Source organism: Bombina bombina, chromosome 6, assembly GCF_027579735.1.
Source record: "Bombina bombina isolate aBomBom1 chromosome 6, aBomBom1.pri, whole genome shotgun sequence".
Taxonomy (NCBI): Eukaryota; Metazoa; Chordata; class Amphibia; order Anura; family Bombinatoridae; genus Bombina; species Bombina bombina.
Window position 1 is genome coordinate 891,369,550 of NC_069504.1, and position 17,949 is coordinate 891,387,498.

General features: G+C 34.7%; 1 protein-coding gene across 1 annotated transcript in view; it reads right to left on the reverse strand.

Moving 5' to 3' along the window:
- Nucleotides 1-10,650, reverse strand: part of ATP1B2 (ATPase Na+/K+ transporting subunit beta 2) — an 11,382-nt gene extending 732 nt beyond the window's left edge. Inside the window, exons 1-7 of the mRNA XM_053718457.1 lie at nt 10,412-10,650; nt 8,455-8,583; nt 5,859-5,972; nt 5,202-5,407; nt 3,433-3,504; nt 2,286-2,399; nt 1-1,052 (exon numbers count right to left, since the gene is read on the reverse strand). The exon at nt 1-1,052 is cut by the window's left edge and continues 732 nt beyond it. Of these exons, the coding sequence (XP_053574432.1) occupies nt 891-1,052; nt 2,286-2,399; nt 3,433-3,504; nt 5,202-5,407; nt 5,859-5,972; nt 8,455-8,583; nt 10,412-10,517 (903 nt within the window). The 5' untranslated portion in view covers nt 10,518-10,650 and the 3' untranslated portion in view covers nt 1-890. The remainder of the gene's footprint in view (nt 1,053-2,285; nt 2,400-3,432; nt 3,505-5,201; nt 5,408-5,858; nt 5,973-8,454; nt 8,584-10,411) is intronic.
- Between the last annotated feature and the right edge of the window lie 7,299 nt (nt 10,651-17,949).

The following is a 17,949-nucleotide window of genomic DNA, read 5'->3' on the forward strand; positions in this document are numbered from 1 at the left end:
CATGGCTTTATAGATTACCAAACAATAAATTAAGTACACTAATTGAGAACAATGGGGTACATTATATTCCAGTGTATAATCATATTATAGAATTAATCTACAAATAGAATCTTTTGCTTTGTTTGTAGAATTCAGTTGTTAATTTCAGATTCATGGCATCAATTTCTTCTATTTTTTGAGTATTATATCCGAGTATTTAACATTTTTAAAAGTAACTATAATACTGAAATCATTGCCCTATTTAGCCAATAGGTTATTTACGCACATATTTATAGCTAATACCGTTAATCTCTTCCATGCTTATCATTCATATCAGTATAATGTACTTAAACCACAATATCGCAATCTCAAATTCCCCTTCAATGTTATTCTTGTTTTTGCTTATTGCTATAAATCTTTTCCTAACTTTAATACTGATTGTTGTATATTTGTTCAAGAGCAACATATACTAGTTTTCTTATATTCCACTAAATCTACCCACTGCCAAGTATAGCTTTGTTTCTGATTTATAGTCCCCCAAAGTTAGATGCCACAAAATAGAGTTTAAACATTCTTTCTACACTATAGTTTTACAGAACTGTTGTTTTGAAGGCTAAACATATCACCAATTGCAAACACGTTGCTTTCTCCTTGATCAATAGTGCAATCATTATTGTGTTTGTTCATCAAATTGACTCTTTTCGTGTGTAATATGATTTATACAACAATGTATGTGTAATGGTGTTTGGGAGAAGTCTTTGTGTGTCAGCATAGGGAAAGGCTACAATAGTCTGAACATGGCTGCCATGGTTTGTTGTTCATCACCGTGTTGGCATCTCTCTATACCTCCTGGTATAAATGTCTCTCTTTGTATGACAAGATATATTTGTATGTCCCAGTGTCCAAAACTTTCAGTTGTCAACGCGTAATCTGAACATGACACGCCCAGCAAATTTGTCCCTCTCATCTTTGTTGTTGATGTTGACTGCATTGACACGACACTCAACATTATGATCCATCTTACGTGTTAAATTCAGGAACTTCACAGCCACTAAGGGTTGGGTGTAATTCTTCTGCATAGGGGAAACCAAATAAGAACGTTTTAGTGATAGCAAGATATGGTGATGGTGCATGACTAAAGGAAATATATTATTAATGGGAATTTCAGGGATATTAAACTTACAAAAGGGACAAAAACTCTAAGGGTGCGCTACCTTGCATTTTGGAAGTTTTGGATCCCTTAAGAAGGCTCGGGATTGTGAGGAGTATAATGAATGGATGGCATGTTGTAGCTATGTTAAAAGTGTTTGGGACTCATACTAAAAGGACATTTGAGGAGTAGTCAGAATTGGACATTGTGGTCAAAATTTAAATGCACATAGCTGACTTACATATTTGAATAGAAACATATTTGCAATATACTGTACATGTATTGGCAAAAACGCTTCTAGTAAAAGTTAATACTGTTTAAGTGTTAACATTTTTCTCTGCATGTGCATGTGAAGCATCGCTAGATATTCTCAGTGCACCAGCATTTCAAATACTACAGCTGCTCAGATCACAAGTGGGGCTTGTACCATATCAGAAATTAAGAAATTTAATTCATTACCAGATGGTACAACCACCTTAGGCTGTCTGAGCAAATGCTGTGTTTATAAAGCTGGTGCATGGTGCATATTTGAAACAGCTATAGCTTTTATTAGAAACAATTTTGCTAATACATGTACATTACATAAATGTTTCTATTCAAAACTGAAATGCATCCATGTGGATTGTAATATTGGCTGGAATGTCCCTTTAAAGGGGCATAAAGCAAATGGTCTAATGTGTTAGATTTTCTTATTGCACTATTGATTGCTGATACGTGTAGCCTTGAGTTGAACACTGCTGGTGATTGGCTGTTAGACACATACTGTATGTCACCCCTGGCTTTCTTATCAGGCTGTGTTCTGTTCAGGGTTGCAATGCATTGATGCTCTGGAGCTGACTTTAAGTATGTGCTTAATCCCTTTGTGGGGGTGAACACAGCCATGTATATGCACCTGAACGTTTCCTTATTGCAGTTTTATTTCCCTATAAGGTAATGGTGTGGAATAGGGTAATGTTAAAGAAAAAAAGTAAAAAAGTAGCAGCAAAGATGCTTAAAAAGAGGCTCATAAAGATGTTGGGATTTAAAAAAGAGTGGGAATCCAATTACATCAAATACATTGTAGAGAGGTGTTGTTAGAAGAAGAAAATGTGAGGAATGTTAATTTGATGAACCAAATGCGAAGGCGACACTCTATCCATCTGCAATTACACCTCACCTGTGCTTTATTTCCGTAATATGGGTAATACATCAGGTCAATGGTTCCCAAAGATGATCCATTATTAGAGGGGAAATAGATCCGGTCTCCCAAAAGTCTATCCTGTTCTTCATTCTAAAACAGAATAATACAACAACATAATTTAAGTAAGAATGAATATTCTATACAAGGCAGGCTGCAAGCTGTTAACGTGCAAGCCCTATAAATAAAGGGTGATAGAATATATACCATAAATATAAATAACACAAGTTCTGTTTAAAAAATGTGATTGATAAAGAAGTCTGTGGCTATCACCTGTGGCATATAACAAACACTATCTATATAGTATAAATAAGATATATAATATATACTCCCTTTATTCCACAGGGAGGTAAGACTCTATATGTATGGTATTAAAAGCAAGACTATTATTACTTAAGATACAACTAAAGTTATATACTGTATATGCATTAATCTCAGTATAGTCAAATACATACCTTTATTGTGCATTGCAATTTAGGCAAAGTATATTGGTTTATAAGGAAAGTAAAATAAAATATAGACCTGTAGGTCTTGCCCTTTTTATTTACTTATTTTTAATCCCTGAGTGTATATGCAACACATATATTTAATTTAAAGTGTTTGCACATAATAATCTCGTTATGGGGTGCTTACTGAAGTTATCTGTATGCTCTATGTTTATAATATATATATAGACTCAAATGGAGTGTTTTTCTTTTAAATGTTTAAGTATCTCAGTTATTTAAATACAGCAACTTTAAGGATTGCATAAGTGCTACTATTAGAAGCAAGCTTAATAAGCTATATACACAGCTATAGTGACTACTGAATGTAGGCACAGGGCCTCTCTTTTTAGGGAGCATCTATTGTAAGGGCTATTTATGTAGGGTAGCTAACTCTAAGGGAATATCTTTAAAGGCAATGCATAAGCAGGATTTCTTTATCAGGTTTCTATACAAGGTATTTATATGGGATATTTCTACAGGTAGCTCAGAGCCCAGCATATTTATTAAATGGCTTGCATCTTACCGTTTCATTTATAGCTGATTTTAGTTTCTGAAGACAATAAAAAATTGAGAGAGAGACTGAGAAATCATAAGGTTAACTTGAAAACATCTGGAAGTCGAAGTAGCAGGTATTCACTTACCTTCCCTGTACAGTTAATTGTGATGGAAGTATTAGACAGATCCTTTACAATCTCTGGGAAAAAATGTATAACCTGTGGAAATAGAGAGTAAAACATGAGAGTGAGGCTGTTAGCAATGATAAAGAAAGACGCCGAAAGGAGATTTGAGTTGTGAAAGAGATGAAGAAGTGAGAGAAGAAAAGCAATCTTAAAAATTATTTTAAGACAGATTTTCATGGTCTGATAAATAGTTTTTTTTCAAGTTCTGAGGCATCAAAATCAGTTTATGAACCCTAATTTTCAGAACTTGTTTTTTTTAGATAACTTTGGATGTGACAACATATCAGTTGGTTAACATTGAACTATATTCCAACCTGTATTATGGCCTGTATTGTAGGCCTTATTTTTATTAACACCTAATTCTAAACTGATAACTGGACATCAAAAGTCACCTGAAGATTTTTCAAGAGTGATTAAAGTATTTTTTTTATTTTGTTGCATTACAATGAGGTAATTATTAAATATAACATAGTTTAAGAATGTTACTGCACTTAAAAACATAAAACAAATACGCTTTTGTTTTTATGCTTTTGGGGCATGTCACTGACACTGTATACCAATAAAGTTGTACTTGTCAGCAAGTTAAATTTCGCAATTCCATTCTAAGGATGAATTGTGGAGAGGCATACGCAGTTTTAACCAAAGTTTTGATTCATGCAAAAAAATATATATTTTAAATGCTTAAATCATATTTTTTTCATATTCCTGATAGAAGGTTTTTAAAGTCATTCAGGTATTATCTGAAAGACATATAACATCTTTGTTTGTTTTGCATATTAATCCTAAAAACATAATACAACTATAATTAATTATTTGCAGTATTCCAAATATGTTCAATATATTCAATTCCTTTTTTGTATAATGAGGTAAACTGGTCTTAAATATGTAAACAATATATTAATGTGTGACAACATGTCACTTTGTGTTATGGTTAATAAAGCAGGACAAAAGCGCACATATTTCCATGTTGCAGACATTCCTCTATAACAGTGATGGCTAACCTTGGGACCCCTGATGTTTCAGAACTACATTTCCCATGATGCTCAGCTAGACTTCAGAGTGCCTAAGCATCATAGGAAATATATATAATGTGCATATACATTATAAATGTAGACTTATAAAAGAAATTGTGTCTGTACGGCAAAACATTTAATTTTTTGCTAATGACAGTTTAACCTCTTGTGAAGCATGTATTTTGTATGCAAGTCTTTTGCAATGCAGCATTTAAAGGAACACTCAAGTCAAAATTAAACTTCAAGATTCAGATACAGCATGCAATTTAAAACAACTTTCCAATTTACTTCAATTAACAAAATGTGCACAGTCTTTTTATATTTACACTTTTTGAGTCACCATCTCCTACTGAGCATGTGCAAGAATTCACTGCATATACGTATATGCATTTGTGATTGGCTGATGGCTGTCACATGGTACAGGGGGAGTGGAAATAGACATAACTTTGCAATTTATTTAACAAAAATCTGCTACTCATTTGAAGTTCAGACTAAGTGCTATTGCATTGTCTTCTTATCATGCATTTGTTGATTATGCAAATCTACTGTATTGACTGGTCCTTTAAAGGAACATTAAACACCTCTTGCTTTTGTGTAAAAAAATATGCTTTGTTCCATGCTCCCTAAAGAGTCCAAAAAGCAAATTTTGTAACCTAGGTTTTTTAAAAAAATATGCAAATTGCCAGAATTTTGTTAGCCTCATGATCACTCACTTACCCTGTTCATCTTGATTAGTATACAAGGTTGCCCACTTTGGTATCCATAAGTAGTATCATTTTCCCCAGAACAATCTTGCAGTGTGCTCCTTAAAAACTGGCAAGCTTTCTTAGGGTAATTCCTCACATCCCCTGTATCATCCTGTCTGTTGAACACCCCGCTGACACACACTGAGCCGCGCTGCTCCTGCACTGAAGTGTTATAGTCTAGTTGGAAAAATAGATGGTGAGATTGTGGTCAGAAAAAGGATTCTAAAAGGGGTGGGGGCTAAAGAGGGAGAGACAGATGTTAAAGGGACATAAAACCCAATTTTTTTTTTTCTTTCAAGGTATTCAGATAGAGCATGCATGGAACAAGGGAGCTATCTGTTGAGTGGCTCACCTGAACTAGCTCCCTGTAGTGCATTACTGCTCCTTCAACAAAGGATACCAAGAGAAAGAAGCTAATTTGATACTAGAAGTAAATTAGAAAGTTGTTTAAAATGTCATGCTCTATCTGAATCATGAAAGAAAAATGTAAAAACAGGAGATAGAGTAGGTAATGGGTTGGGGGCTAAATTATGTTGGTAGGGGAGGGAATTTATGGTTTAAATGTTAAATGAGACTCCCTTTGTCAGATGGATGTAGGGTGGGTAATATGATGGGAAGAAATAATTACCGTTTAGTACAGTATTCAGGTTATTGACATATTTTGTCCATTCATAATTGTCTCCCTTTTTACTTAAATTATAGACAATCTCGAGGGCATCCAGCTTTGGTCGAATCATTAGCCCTGGGGAAAAATGGGAAAGAGGTCAACAAAGAATAATATATATATATATGCCTTCATAAAAGGTGCACAATAACAGACATTATTCTGTATACAAAATAATATATTCCTTGTAACAGGCCTTACACCATACACATATACACTGTTCTAAATACTTATATATGTATTCATATATACTTGATATACCATCATACACAAATTTTAGTGTATATACGTTCATACACAATTAATACACCCCCCGTGGCAGTTTTATGGGGGGGGGGTGCTATGCACCTTCAAATGTATGTGTAGCACCCCTGTTAAACTGCAAAGGGCTCTGTATATTGGGTTAGATTACTAGTGGAGCGATAGTTTGCACTCTCCTGCTCGTGTGTTAACTCCGCTAGAAGTTTTTTGCGTGCATCAGGTAGCCGCGATTACAAGTTGAAAGTAAAAAGTTTTTGCACAAACACTAACCTGACAAGCTCAAAAAGCTGAACCTGGAATATTGTGACCACATTAACGTATCCCCCCCATAGACTTTAATGGAGCATGAAAAGTGGGGGGAAAAAAGTCACATTAACCTGATATCGTTTTCTCAAGTGCGTTAACCAGACATGAGATATTACTTTTTCACATTTTGATGTTCTTCACATAGCAGAATATGTTTCATTTATTAAAAAATACATATTTCTATATATATCTGATATTTATGGTAAAATATATATCTATACCTATATGGTTATATATAGGTGTATAAATATATATATATATATATATATATATATATAGGAATATCTATTTATAAATACATATTCCCCTATGTGAAGAACATTTAAATATGAAATATTTACATTAAATACATAGTTAAAACCTTTATTAAATACGGATATTGCATAAATATGTCTATATATGCATACATATGTATTTATGTGTTTATATGTGTATATATATCTGTAAACACATATATATAAACATATAAATACATATGTACACACACATATATATATATATATATACACATACATATTTAGACATGTATATGTATGTATCTCTGTGCAGCCTTTTTTTATCTTTGGGCCCTTATAACTTTTTATTGCAACTTTTTTTTTACTAATAATTTTTATTAGATAGTGTCATTATGAGTGTAACTGTACTTTAAAATGTATTTTTGAGGGGTTTTGTGCAACTTTTTTGTCTCGTGTAACAGTTAACCAGGGCTTTGAAGTCACGCTATCCCAACTCTTGTTAAATTCAATTGCGCTTAAGCGAACTTTCAACCTGTAATGTGCACGCTATTTCCAAAGTGTGAAAAGAGCTGCAATAAACCCCTTATTGTTTGCGCACAACAATGACTGCACCACTCATAATCAAGCCCTTTACGTGTGCCCTTTAGCTCCCCCAAATATTAATTTCTAGAACCACCACACGCAAATATAAACATTTCTATTAACTGGATATACAGTCATAGGCAAAATGATTTATGCCAAAGGAATATACAGCCCACTGCACTTGGATGTACAGATACTCTTGTACTGGATAGATCAAATGTCCTATACAAAAGGCCAAAATACATACTGCAATGTAATGGGCGTACCTCTATACATTATATAAATTACACGGCTGAAATATGGTTATGTTTTTAATCAAAATATATCAAATTAGAGTGAAATAGACATTCTGTTGTAAAATGCTGGGTCTATTTATTTTAAAAAAATGTTGACACTTAAAAACTTACTTAAAACAGTATCAAAAATATTCTGTAACGTGTATTTGTTTCTTGTAATTAAAAATCACACACATATATACACACACATACACTTGTACACTAGACTAGGCTATAAACCCTACTATTTCACAATGGACCAAATCTAAGACAATCCTGCATAGTTGTAGCTCTTAGCCAGAAATGCAGATAACCCACTAAAGTGTGCTACCCTTGGGCAACTGCATACTTTGCATAATGGAAAGTGCATCCCTGTTTGGCCAGCTTTACCAGAAATCAAAAGAATGTTTTTAAAAAATATTTCAATTATATTGCAGTGTGTGCTTCATTAAAACAAGTAAAATATTTGCGTAAATTAAAAAAAAATCAATGTTTTTTTCAGTTTACATTTCTTAGTGTTGTACATATTGAAGATTTAGTAAAATAAATACTATATTTTAGACCTCTTAACAATTACATTTTCTATCTTGGATTTATTGGTGATCTAGCAATAAAAATATCCAATTTACACTAATATATAGTATGTTTCCAAAAGTTTAGTGCATGAACTCCATAAACCACTGATGGTTTAACAGACTGACCTTTCTCACAGTTCTTTCCTTCCCTAGAGTTTACATATTTTAAACCGGTTCAGCCATCAAAGTACCATTATGTAGATAAACAACAGCCAGGCTTTTGCACAATGTTCTCTGGCACTTGAGATATACAAGAATTCACAACAATCGCACAGAACAGGGGGGGGGGGGGGGTGAGAGGGATATGAAATGAAGAAATCCTTACCTGGATTAGCCAAGCGATCTGAGTATTTTGGGTTATATTCATCAATAGTCTGCAACATCACCCACATGGTGAGTGAGAAAAGTGCAGTGAGGAAGGCATAAAACACCAGGTAGAAGAGCAGGATAAGTGCTAGGAGAGAGGAAATATCAACATTAATTACAGGTAACTTATCCCTAATATTATATCAAAATTGTCTATTAGTTATTACCCCAACCGTCTATCTGTTCTCAATGTTTGCTATCCAGATATGTGTGTATGATAGGGGATAAATAGTACTATAATAATAATGATAATAATAAAAGAATGAACACCAGTGAAAAGGTTCTGCAGCCTCTCTGACAGACCCATCACCTATATCAGACCTGAGACCATTGCTTGGCCCTGCAGCCCCCCCTCAACCCCATACCTATATCAGATCTAAGATCACAGACCCCATCCCCTGCTGAGAGTAGGGAGAGTTTAGAGAATTCTAAAACATGAATCAAAAGGTTATAGGAGTACAGATAGGGTAGGGAGAGTGCAAAATGCTGAGACTCAAGAATAGAAAAAAGACATTCTCTGATAAAGCATAAGGGATTAGTCAATAACCAAAGATCAGTAAGTGAGAAAGAAGTAGGTGCACTTCAAAATGAAACCATTTAGAAGGAAAAAACACACATATCCCCAGGCAAAAATTGAAATTTAGATTTTTCAAATTTTAAAAATATTTAATTTTAAATGTTCCTGTTTCTAAAATTATTGTCTTGGGGTCTCTGTCTATCTATCTATCTATCTATCTATCTATCTATATTAATCTGTTTGTGTCTGTCACTCTATGCATGATGTATCTATCTATCTATCTATCTATCTATCTATCTATCTATATTAATCTGTTTGTGTCTGTCACTCTATGCATGATGTATCTATCTATCTATCTATCTATCTATCTATCTATCTCTATGTATGTCTATCCGTCCATATGTCTATCATCTCTATTAATCTGTGTGTCTGTCTGTCTATACATGTAAGTAACTGTCTGTCTTAACATGTTCAGTTACGTTTTTAAAAGTCTGTTTCTTGTCATATGCAAATGAATCAACAAGTGCATTTAAGCATATTTTATTCACATCTGTCTGTGATTTGCATTTCTCTAGGTAAATAAATGCAGCATATGCATCAGGACATAATGTGCTAGGATATAATTTATATGATGCAACTTTATCTTTGTTAATCTGCTAATATTACAAACATATTATTAATTCAGGCACAGAGTAATTGATCTGTAGTCATATAAGGATAAACTGAGATGGAAAAAGAAATGGAGCAGTGTAAAAAGCGTTAGTAAAATAAAGATAAAGACCACAGCAATGGTAGTTGAGAGGATTACATGCTTAGACCTGTTTATGTATTGCTGGCAGAATTTTGCTTAATTTTAATTGACACCAATTTTTTTAGGTTGACTGCCCTCTGCTCCCTGATCACATGGGCCGTGGTCTCAAGTTTAAGTTAGCATCAATTCTACAGACCGTTCTTTATAGGAAGGGTATTAGATACATGGAATAAACTTACAACAGAAGTGGGGGATATATTCAAGAGGATAAGCATAAGGCTATCCAGAGAATTAATTAAACCTACAGTTTAGATAGAAACCCAAGCAGATTAAAAGTGACGTCAGATCCTTATCTACAGTCAGAATCTCTATATTATTATACCACATACCCTGCAACTTTATTTTTATCTGATGTTTACTATAATTCTTTGTCCTTATTTTATAAAGGTATCACTTGCTTGAGTTGTCCTTCATATAACATCACTATTTCCTTCCACTTGTTGCTCTCATCCCAATTACTTTTCTATTTATTATTACTCCACCACAAGACTTTTATTTATTACCCATCACTTGCCCATATTACTCTGAATTAATGTAAGCACTTGGTAATTCAGTTGCCCAATTCCCACACATTCTCCCCTCACTTACCCCAACTGCTGCCGGTTCTGCCCATAAATTCTCGTGTTCTTGAGTTCCACATGAATTCACCAAACTCCCCCATTATCTGCCCACAGGTTCGCTTTTGACCAGCCATCCTTGCAATGTCTTATCTGTAAAAACTGATGCTAAACGGTGCAGCAGAGATAAAATGCAGCAGGGACTGTCTTGTCTTTCTATCCTGTAACCTCTTTTCTCTCCCTCTTCTATTTCACTCTCTGGTAAGGACCAACAGCTCAGCCACATGTCTATTTATTCTTATTAGCTCCTCCTCACTCTGAATATTCAGCAGATGAAATCCACCCACCACCCCTTTTTAGCTCTTGACTGATTTATTCCAGCTATTATCTCTACATCTGCATATCAAACATGTTGAAAAACTGGTCTCTCTATTACATAGTATTTCTTATTGAAGTTATACTGAGAATATCTTGTTTTTATTTTAAGCCATGCAGCTGTTATAATAGTAAGTGACAGAAGTAATCTGTGAGTTAGTCCCATTCCTTGCAGTAGACACAAACATAAAACATATATGAATGTATTCCTGTCTTTTTAACACATTACAGGTGGGAGCTTTAAAGGGACATGAAACCCATTTTTTGTTCTTTCATGAGTAAGATAGAGCATATAATTGTAACCAACTTTCCTATTTACTTCTATGGTTAAATTTGCTTTATTAAATTTGGTATCCTTTTTTGAAGGAACAGTAATGCACTATTGGGAGCTAGCTGAACACATCAAGTGAGTCAATGACAAGAGGCATATATGTACAGCCTCCAAATCCAATCAGCAGCTAGCTCCCAGAAGTGCATTGCTGCTCCTGAGCCTACCTAGGCATGCTTTTCAGCATAGGATATAAAAAAAACAAAGCAATTTCTATAATATAAGTTAATTAAAAGTTGTTTAAATTATATGCTCTATCTAAATCATTAAAGTTTATTTTTTTTACTGTACTGCCTCTTTAAATCTGTGTTTCTTACTGCAATATTGCCCAGAGACAGAGCTATGGGTAATAATATTTTCTACATTAGGAATGTTAACCCATATATACAGTCACATAGGAGAAATCTATATGCCCAGGCCCCTGCAGGATGGTACAGTGACAGGTGAGAGCTTAGAAATGATCCTGCCCCATGTAAGGTGACAAAAACATAGAGATATGAATCTACTCTTTTCTTTTTATAGTGTAGGGTGCTATGAACCTGTACCCCCTCCTACAGGGTTTAACATATAGATTTGGTAGGTAAGTCACTCACTTCCAGTAGTGCATTTGTGCTCTTCCAAAAAAGGATACAAGGAGAATGAAGACAATTTGATGACAGACGTAAACGGGAAATCTGTTTAAAATTGTATGCACTATTTGAATCATGAAGGAAAAGTTTTTGATTTTATGTTGCATTAAATAGAAGGAAGTAATAGGTTTCCTCCTCTCACATCAGGTCTCATACACAGACTGTACCCATGAGCTTACCCTTTCCCCTCTACACAATAACACAATCACCTATCCCCAAAACAGCTCAAATATTCTCCTTCCTTGCAATATGGCAAGGGCAGAAGGAAATTGTGGTATTGTGTGGTACAATGTGCTGTGTGTTCACTGTTCTTTATGTACGTCACTACAGTGTCCTCATTCTCTAATCCCGCCCCACCCAAATGGGACAGTAGATTTTGCGACCTGCAGCCTGACTACTTGTTATGTCAGGTACAGACTGGATCTGTCTGTCTCCACGTCCTCATTAAAATACCTGCTGTGTCCTGATTACTATCATAGATCACAGTGTTACCAATTGTTACTCAGTACATGTGTTACTGCCCCTGTATCTTTGTGTGTTTATTTTTTAGTATTTTATTATTGTTGTGTGTGTATATATATATATATATATATATATATATATATCTCAACACACACATATGCATATATATATATATTTTTATATATATATATACACACACATATATATATACACACTCAAACACACACACATATCTATACACACACACACATATATATATATATATATATATATATAGTATATACATATATACATACACACACACAAACACCCACACATCTACACACACACACGCACATATATATATATATATATATATATATATATATATATACACACACACACACACAAATACAGTATATACACACACAGACATATATATATATATATATATATATACAGTATACACACACACACACACACACACACATATATATATATATATATATATATGAAGGAATAAGTAAAATGTGTCTCCTCAGTAAACTGAGTTGACACAAGTGATACTCTGTAGTGGGCGCTGGTCAATAAGGGAATAGGAGATAGTGGCGGCTATATAGGACAGATACTGGGAGGGTTAAAAGGCCCTAGACAGTAAGAGTAAATATATATATTAAAAGGTGGATACAGCGCCTATATGTCCAATATACTGTTGAGGTATGTGAGGATTAAATGTTGTGACAAAAAGAAAAAATTCACTAATAAAAGATACAATGATAAAAGAAAATTAAAAAATAATAAACAATAAATAATAATGTTAAAAAATAAAATAAATAATAGTCCAGCTAAAAATAGCATATGAAATATATGAACTTAGAAGTAGTGTTCATACGAGTCCTAAAAATGGTATAATTCGTAATGAGTCTCCAGACGTAGTGGTTATACAGTTATAGTTGGTATATAATACCCTTACCAGATATTACCTCAATCGAATGAGGTAAGTATGCCGCACTGGGGGTATATATAGATGATTAGATTTCCTCCTTGTATCCTGCTGTGCCTCTTTGTGGTATTCGTTACCCTCTTGGAGTATGCAGGGATATGTTTCTGATGATGAATTACTCCCTTACACTTCCTGTGGGTTAATGGTTCGCCTCTTGGAGTGCTCTTTCTGTTCTGGTATTAACTTTCTCCAGCGTGAAGATACCTGTGTGACCACCCCGTATCCAAGCCTCTGCAGACAGCCTCCCTATCTAAGTGCCTTTGACAGGCATTCAGTGTAGTCAATCAGTGAAGACTCCTAAATAACTTCACGGGAGTGAGCACAGTGTTATCTATATGACACATGTGAACCAGCACAGTCTAACTGTGAAAAACTTTCAAAATGCTCTGAGCTAGGAGGCGGTTCTCAACTGTTTAGAAATCAGTTTGAGCCTAGCTAGGTTTAGCCTATATATATATATATATACAGACACACATATTTATATATACACACACAGACATATATATATATATATATACACACACACACACACACATATATATATATATATATATATATATATATATACACACACACACACACATATATATATATACACACACACATATATATATATACACACCCGCACACCGAGAGAGAGAGAGAGAGAGGATAATAACCCAGTTGTATAAAATATCATGTTTTTGATCTATAAAACACCCAGTTTAGAGATTTCCCTACCCTCCCAATAGGAGCTCCTGTAAATTATGCCCATAATAATATCACTGGATTAGACAGCTGTAAATGTGCTTGCAGTAAAAAGTGCCAGTGGGCAGCAGCAGTTCTTTCAGTGCTTTAAACAAACTGAAAATGCTTATTCCATCTTTTGAAACATCCAAATACTTTATTGCAATCATATATGATTAACATTTAAATTGAGTAAAGGTTTCCTGATTGTCATTTCAGCTATATTTAGGGGACCTGATTGTAAGAAATAAACTTTCATAATTCAGATAAAGTATACAGTTTTAAGAAAATTTTCAGTTTACTTCTATTATCAAATTTACTTAATTTTCTTGGTATATTTTTTTTTAAAACATACCTAGGTATGCTCTAGAGCAGCAATGCACTGCTAGGAGCTAGCTGGTGATTGGTGGATACACATATATGCCTCTTGTCATTGGTTCACCAAAGGTGTTCAGCTAGCTCCCAGCAGTTTAAAGCTGTTTCTGGGCTGACTTTAAAGGGATATTAAACCAAAATAAAATTATTTCATGATTCTGATAGATCATAGATTTTCTAACACATTTCCAATTCACTTCTATTACCTAATTTGCTTTATTCTCTTTGTATCCCTTGTTGAAGGAGCAGCAATGCACTTCTGGGAGCTAACTGAAAGCCAATGACAAGAGGCATATATGTGAATCCACCAATCAGCAGCTTCTGAGCCTACCTAGCTATACTTTTCAACAAAGGATATAAAAATAACAAAGCAAATTAGATGATATTAATAAATTAGAAGTTATTTAAAATGGCATGCTTTTTCTGAATCATGAAAGAGGAAATGTAGGTTTCATGTACCTTTAACTATTTTATCTTATTTTCAGGGGTTGAACACATAGTTCTATACAAGCAATAGTCCAATAATAAACTGTTCTAACAGCATTTTCGTTTTGAGCTTGTATATCCTTTTAAACCAATAAACAATTGCCTTTATTAACATGTGACCAGAACATCTGCATAAACTTTATCAATGAAAAAAGCCTTGAGTCTGCGCTTTCAATTATCATGAGAATTATACAGCCCACATGTTTAAAGTTAAATGACAGAAAAAGTAGGCAGAATAAATATTAAAAGTATAACTACAAATATTTTTTTACTGAACATAATTAAATATATTACACTCTCAAAGTGTATATTGTCCCTCTAAACTTTTATACTGGTACTGTCCCTTTTAATTTATTTTTAATTTTTATTTTTTTAGAAATCCATGAAATATTTTGTACCTGTGATGCTGCTCTTTGTGACAAACCAGTAGAATAAAGTCCTGCTTTGTATTGTTTTGTGTATAAGGGTGTTTGTGTCTCAGTGTATGTATTGTATGGACATTTTGCACTATTCAGGTGTAGGGAGTCTAACAATAGCAAATACACAATAGTAACAAACAACAAAATTATAAAGAACTATACAATGTAACAGTAAATAAAAAACAAACGCTTCTAAGAATAACCAATTGAATGTAACAATAAATAAAATAATTGCCACAATCTAGTCTCTAGCGGGGGGTCCTACCACTTCACAGGAAGTGCCTCATTAGACTTTCTTATTCACTTAGGGCCAGGGAGCACATTTTGAAACTAAGCAGCATATACTGAACTTATATATGTTTGGTCTAATACGAGCAATGCTTTAGCTAAATATATCTCATTGTATAGGTTTATACAAGTGGAAATATGTGCCTGGCAACATGGTGCAGGTATGTGTTATTGTACAGACCCAGACGGGCAGATGCATTAGATTCCCACTACTTTTATGTCTTCTTCATCTCCATAAATACACATTGGCTGCTTGAGGAAGAATCTTGCTGTCATAATATTAAAGAACTTAAACATTCATCTTTGGTTCAGACACATAAAGTATTTAGTTTCAGGAAGTGGAGAGACAGATACAATGCATTAGATGTCTGGAGTGCACTGTGGTCCTTGGTCTTCAGATTGGACAAGCCTGTCTTAGATTATTGTTTCCATAGGGTGTGGATTACAAACAAAAGGACATTAACAAATTAAAAGAAAAGTCAATGCCAAAAATGTTACAGCTAGATTACAAGTTTTACGTTGCGGCTTTTAACGCAAAAAATATGGCATTTTCAACGTCTTGTCGGTATAGCTGTACCGCACACCTTTTAGCCTGTACCGCAACATCAGTCCTGCACACGTAAAAATGGGATTCCCATAGCGCTGGTATTACGAGTTTTGCATTCTGGCTAAAAAGCGAGCGTTACAGCCTAAAACGACAAGATCTGTACCGCCATCTAAAGTCAGTAGTTATGAGTTTTACGCTACAAAGCTGTAGCATAAAATTCATAAGTAAACTGCTACAAAGTACACTAAACACCCATAAACTACCTATTAACCCCTAAACTGAGGCCCTCCCGCATCACAAACACTATAATAAACTCATTAACCCCTAATCTGCCCCTCCCGACATCGCCACCATTAAAATTTTTTATTAATCCATATTCCGCGGCTCCATGACATTGTCGTCACTATAATAAACTTATTAACCCCTAAACCGCCGCCCTCCCACATCGCAAACACTGGTTAAATATTATTAACCCCTAATCTGCCGTCCGCCCACACCGCCACTATAATAAACCTATTAACCCCTAAACCGCAAGCCCCCACAACCAAATATACTAAAATAAACTATTAACCCATAAACCAAAAGCCCCCCACAATTAAATAAACTAATTTAAACTAATAACTCCTAAACCTAACTAGTAAAATTACAATTTTTCTATCTTAAATTAAATTAAAACTTACTCAAATTAAAAAAATACATTTTAAACTAACAATTAAAATATTATTAATATTAAACTTAAATTAAACTAACTACCATTTAAATAAAACTAAACTACCATTAAAAAATCCTAACACTACTCTAAAAATTACAAAAAGTATCTAATTACAAAAATAAAAACTAACTAAATTACAAACCCCCACCACTAAATTACGAAAAATAGCAAACAAATTATCAAAAATAAAAAAGAATTACACCTAATCTAATAGCCCTATCAAAATAAAAAAGCCCCCCAAAATAAAAAAAACCCTAGCCTACAATAAACTACCAATGGCCCTTAAAAGGGCCTTTTGTGTGGCATTGTCCCAAAGATATTAGCTCTTTTACCTGTAAAAAGAATACAAACACCCCCCTAACAGTAAAACCCCCCACCCAACCAACCCCGCCAAATAAAAAAACTATCTAAAATAACCTAAGCTAACCATTGCCCTGAAAAGGGCATTTCTATGGGCATTGCCCTTAAAAGGGCATTTAGCTCTTTTACATTGCCCAAACCCTAATCTAAAAAAAACCCACCCAAAAAACCCTTAAAAAACCTAATACTAACCTCCGACGATCCACTTACAGTTGTTGAAGTCCCGCTTGAAGGATCTTCATCCAGGCGGAAAGAAGTCTTCATCCAGACGGCCTCTTCTATCTTCATCCAGCCGGCGAAGTCCTCATCCAGGCGGCAAGAAGTCTTCATCCAGGTGGCCTCTTCGATCTTCATCCTGCCGGCATGGAGCGGATCCATCCTGAAGACATCCGGCGCGGAGCATCCTCTTCATATGGTCGCCGCTGTACACTGAATCTTCAATGCAAGGGACGCGATTCAAGATGGCCTCCCTTGCATTCCTATTGGTTGAAAAATCTGAATCAGCCAATAGGAATTATAACTGATAAAATCCTATTGGCTATTCAAATCAGCCAATAGTATTTAAGCAGCTCTCATTCTATTGGCTAATTCGATCTTGAATTGAGTCCCTTGCATTGAAGATTCAGTGTACAGCGGCGACCATATGAAGAGGATGCTCCGCGCCGGATGTCTTCAGGATGGATCCACTCCGCGCCGGCAGGATGAAGATCTAAGAGGCCACCTGGATGAAGACTTCTTGCCGCCTGGATGAGGACTTCGCCAGCTGGATGAAGATAGAAGAGGCCGTCTGGATGAAGACTTCTTGCCCATAGAAATGCCCTTTTCAGGGCAATGGTTAGCTTAGGTTATTTTAGGCGGGGTTGGGTGGGGTTTTTTACTG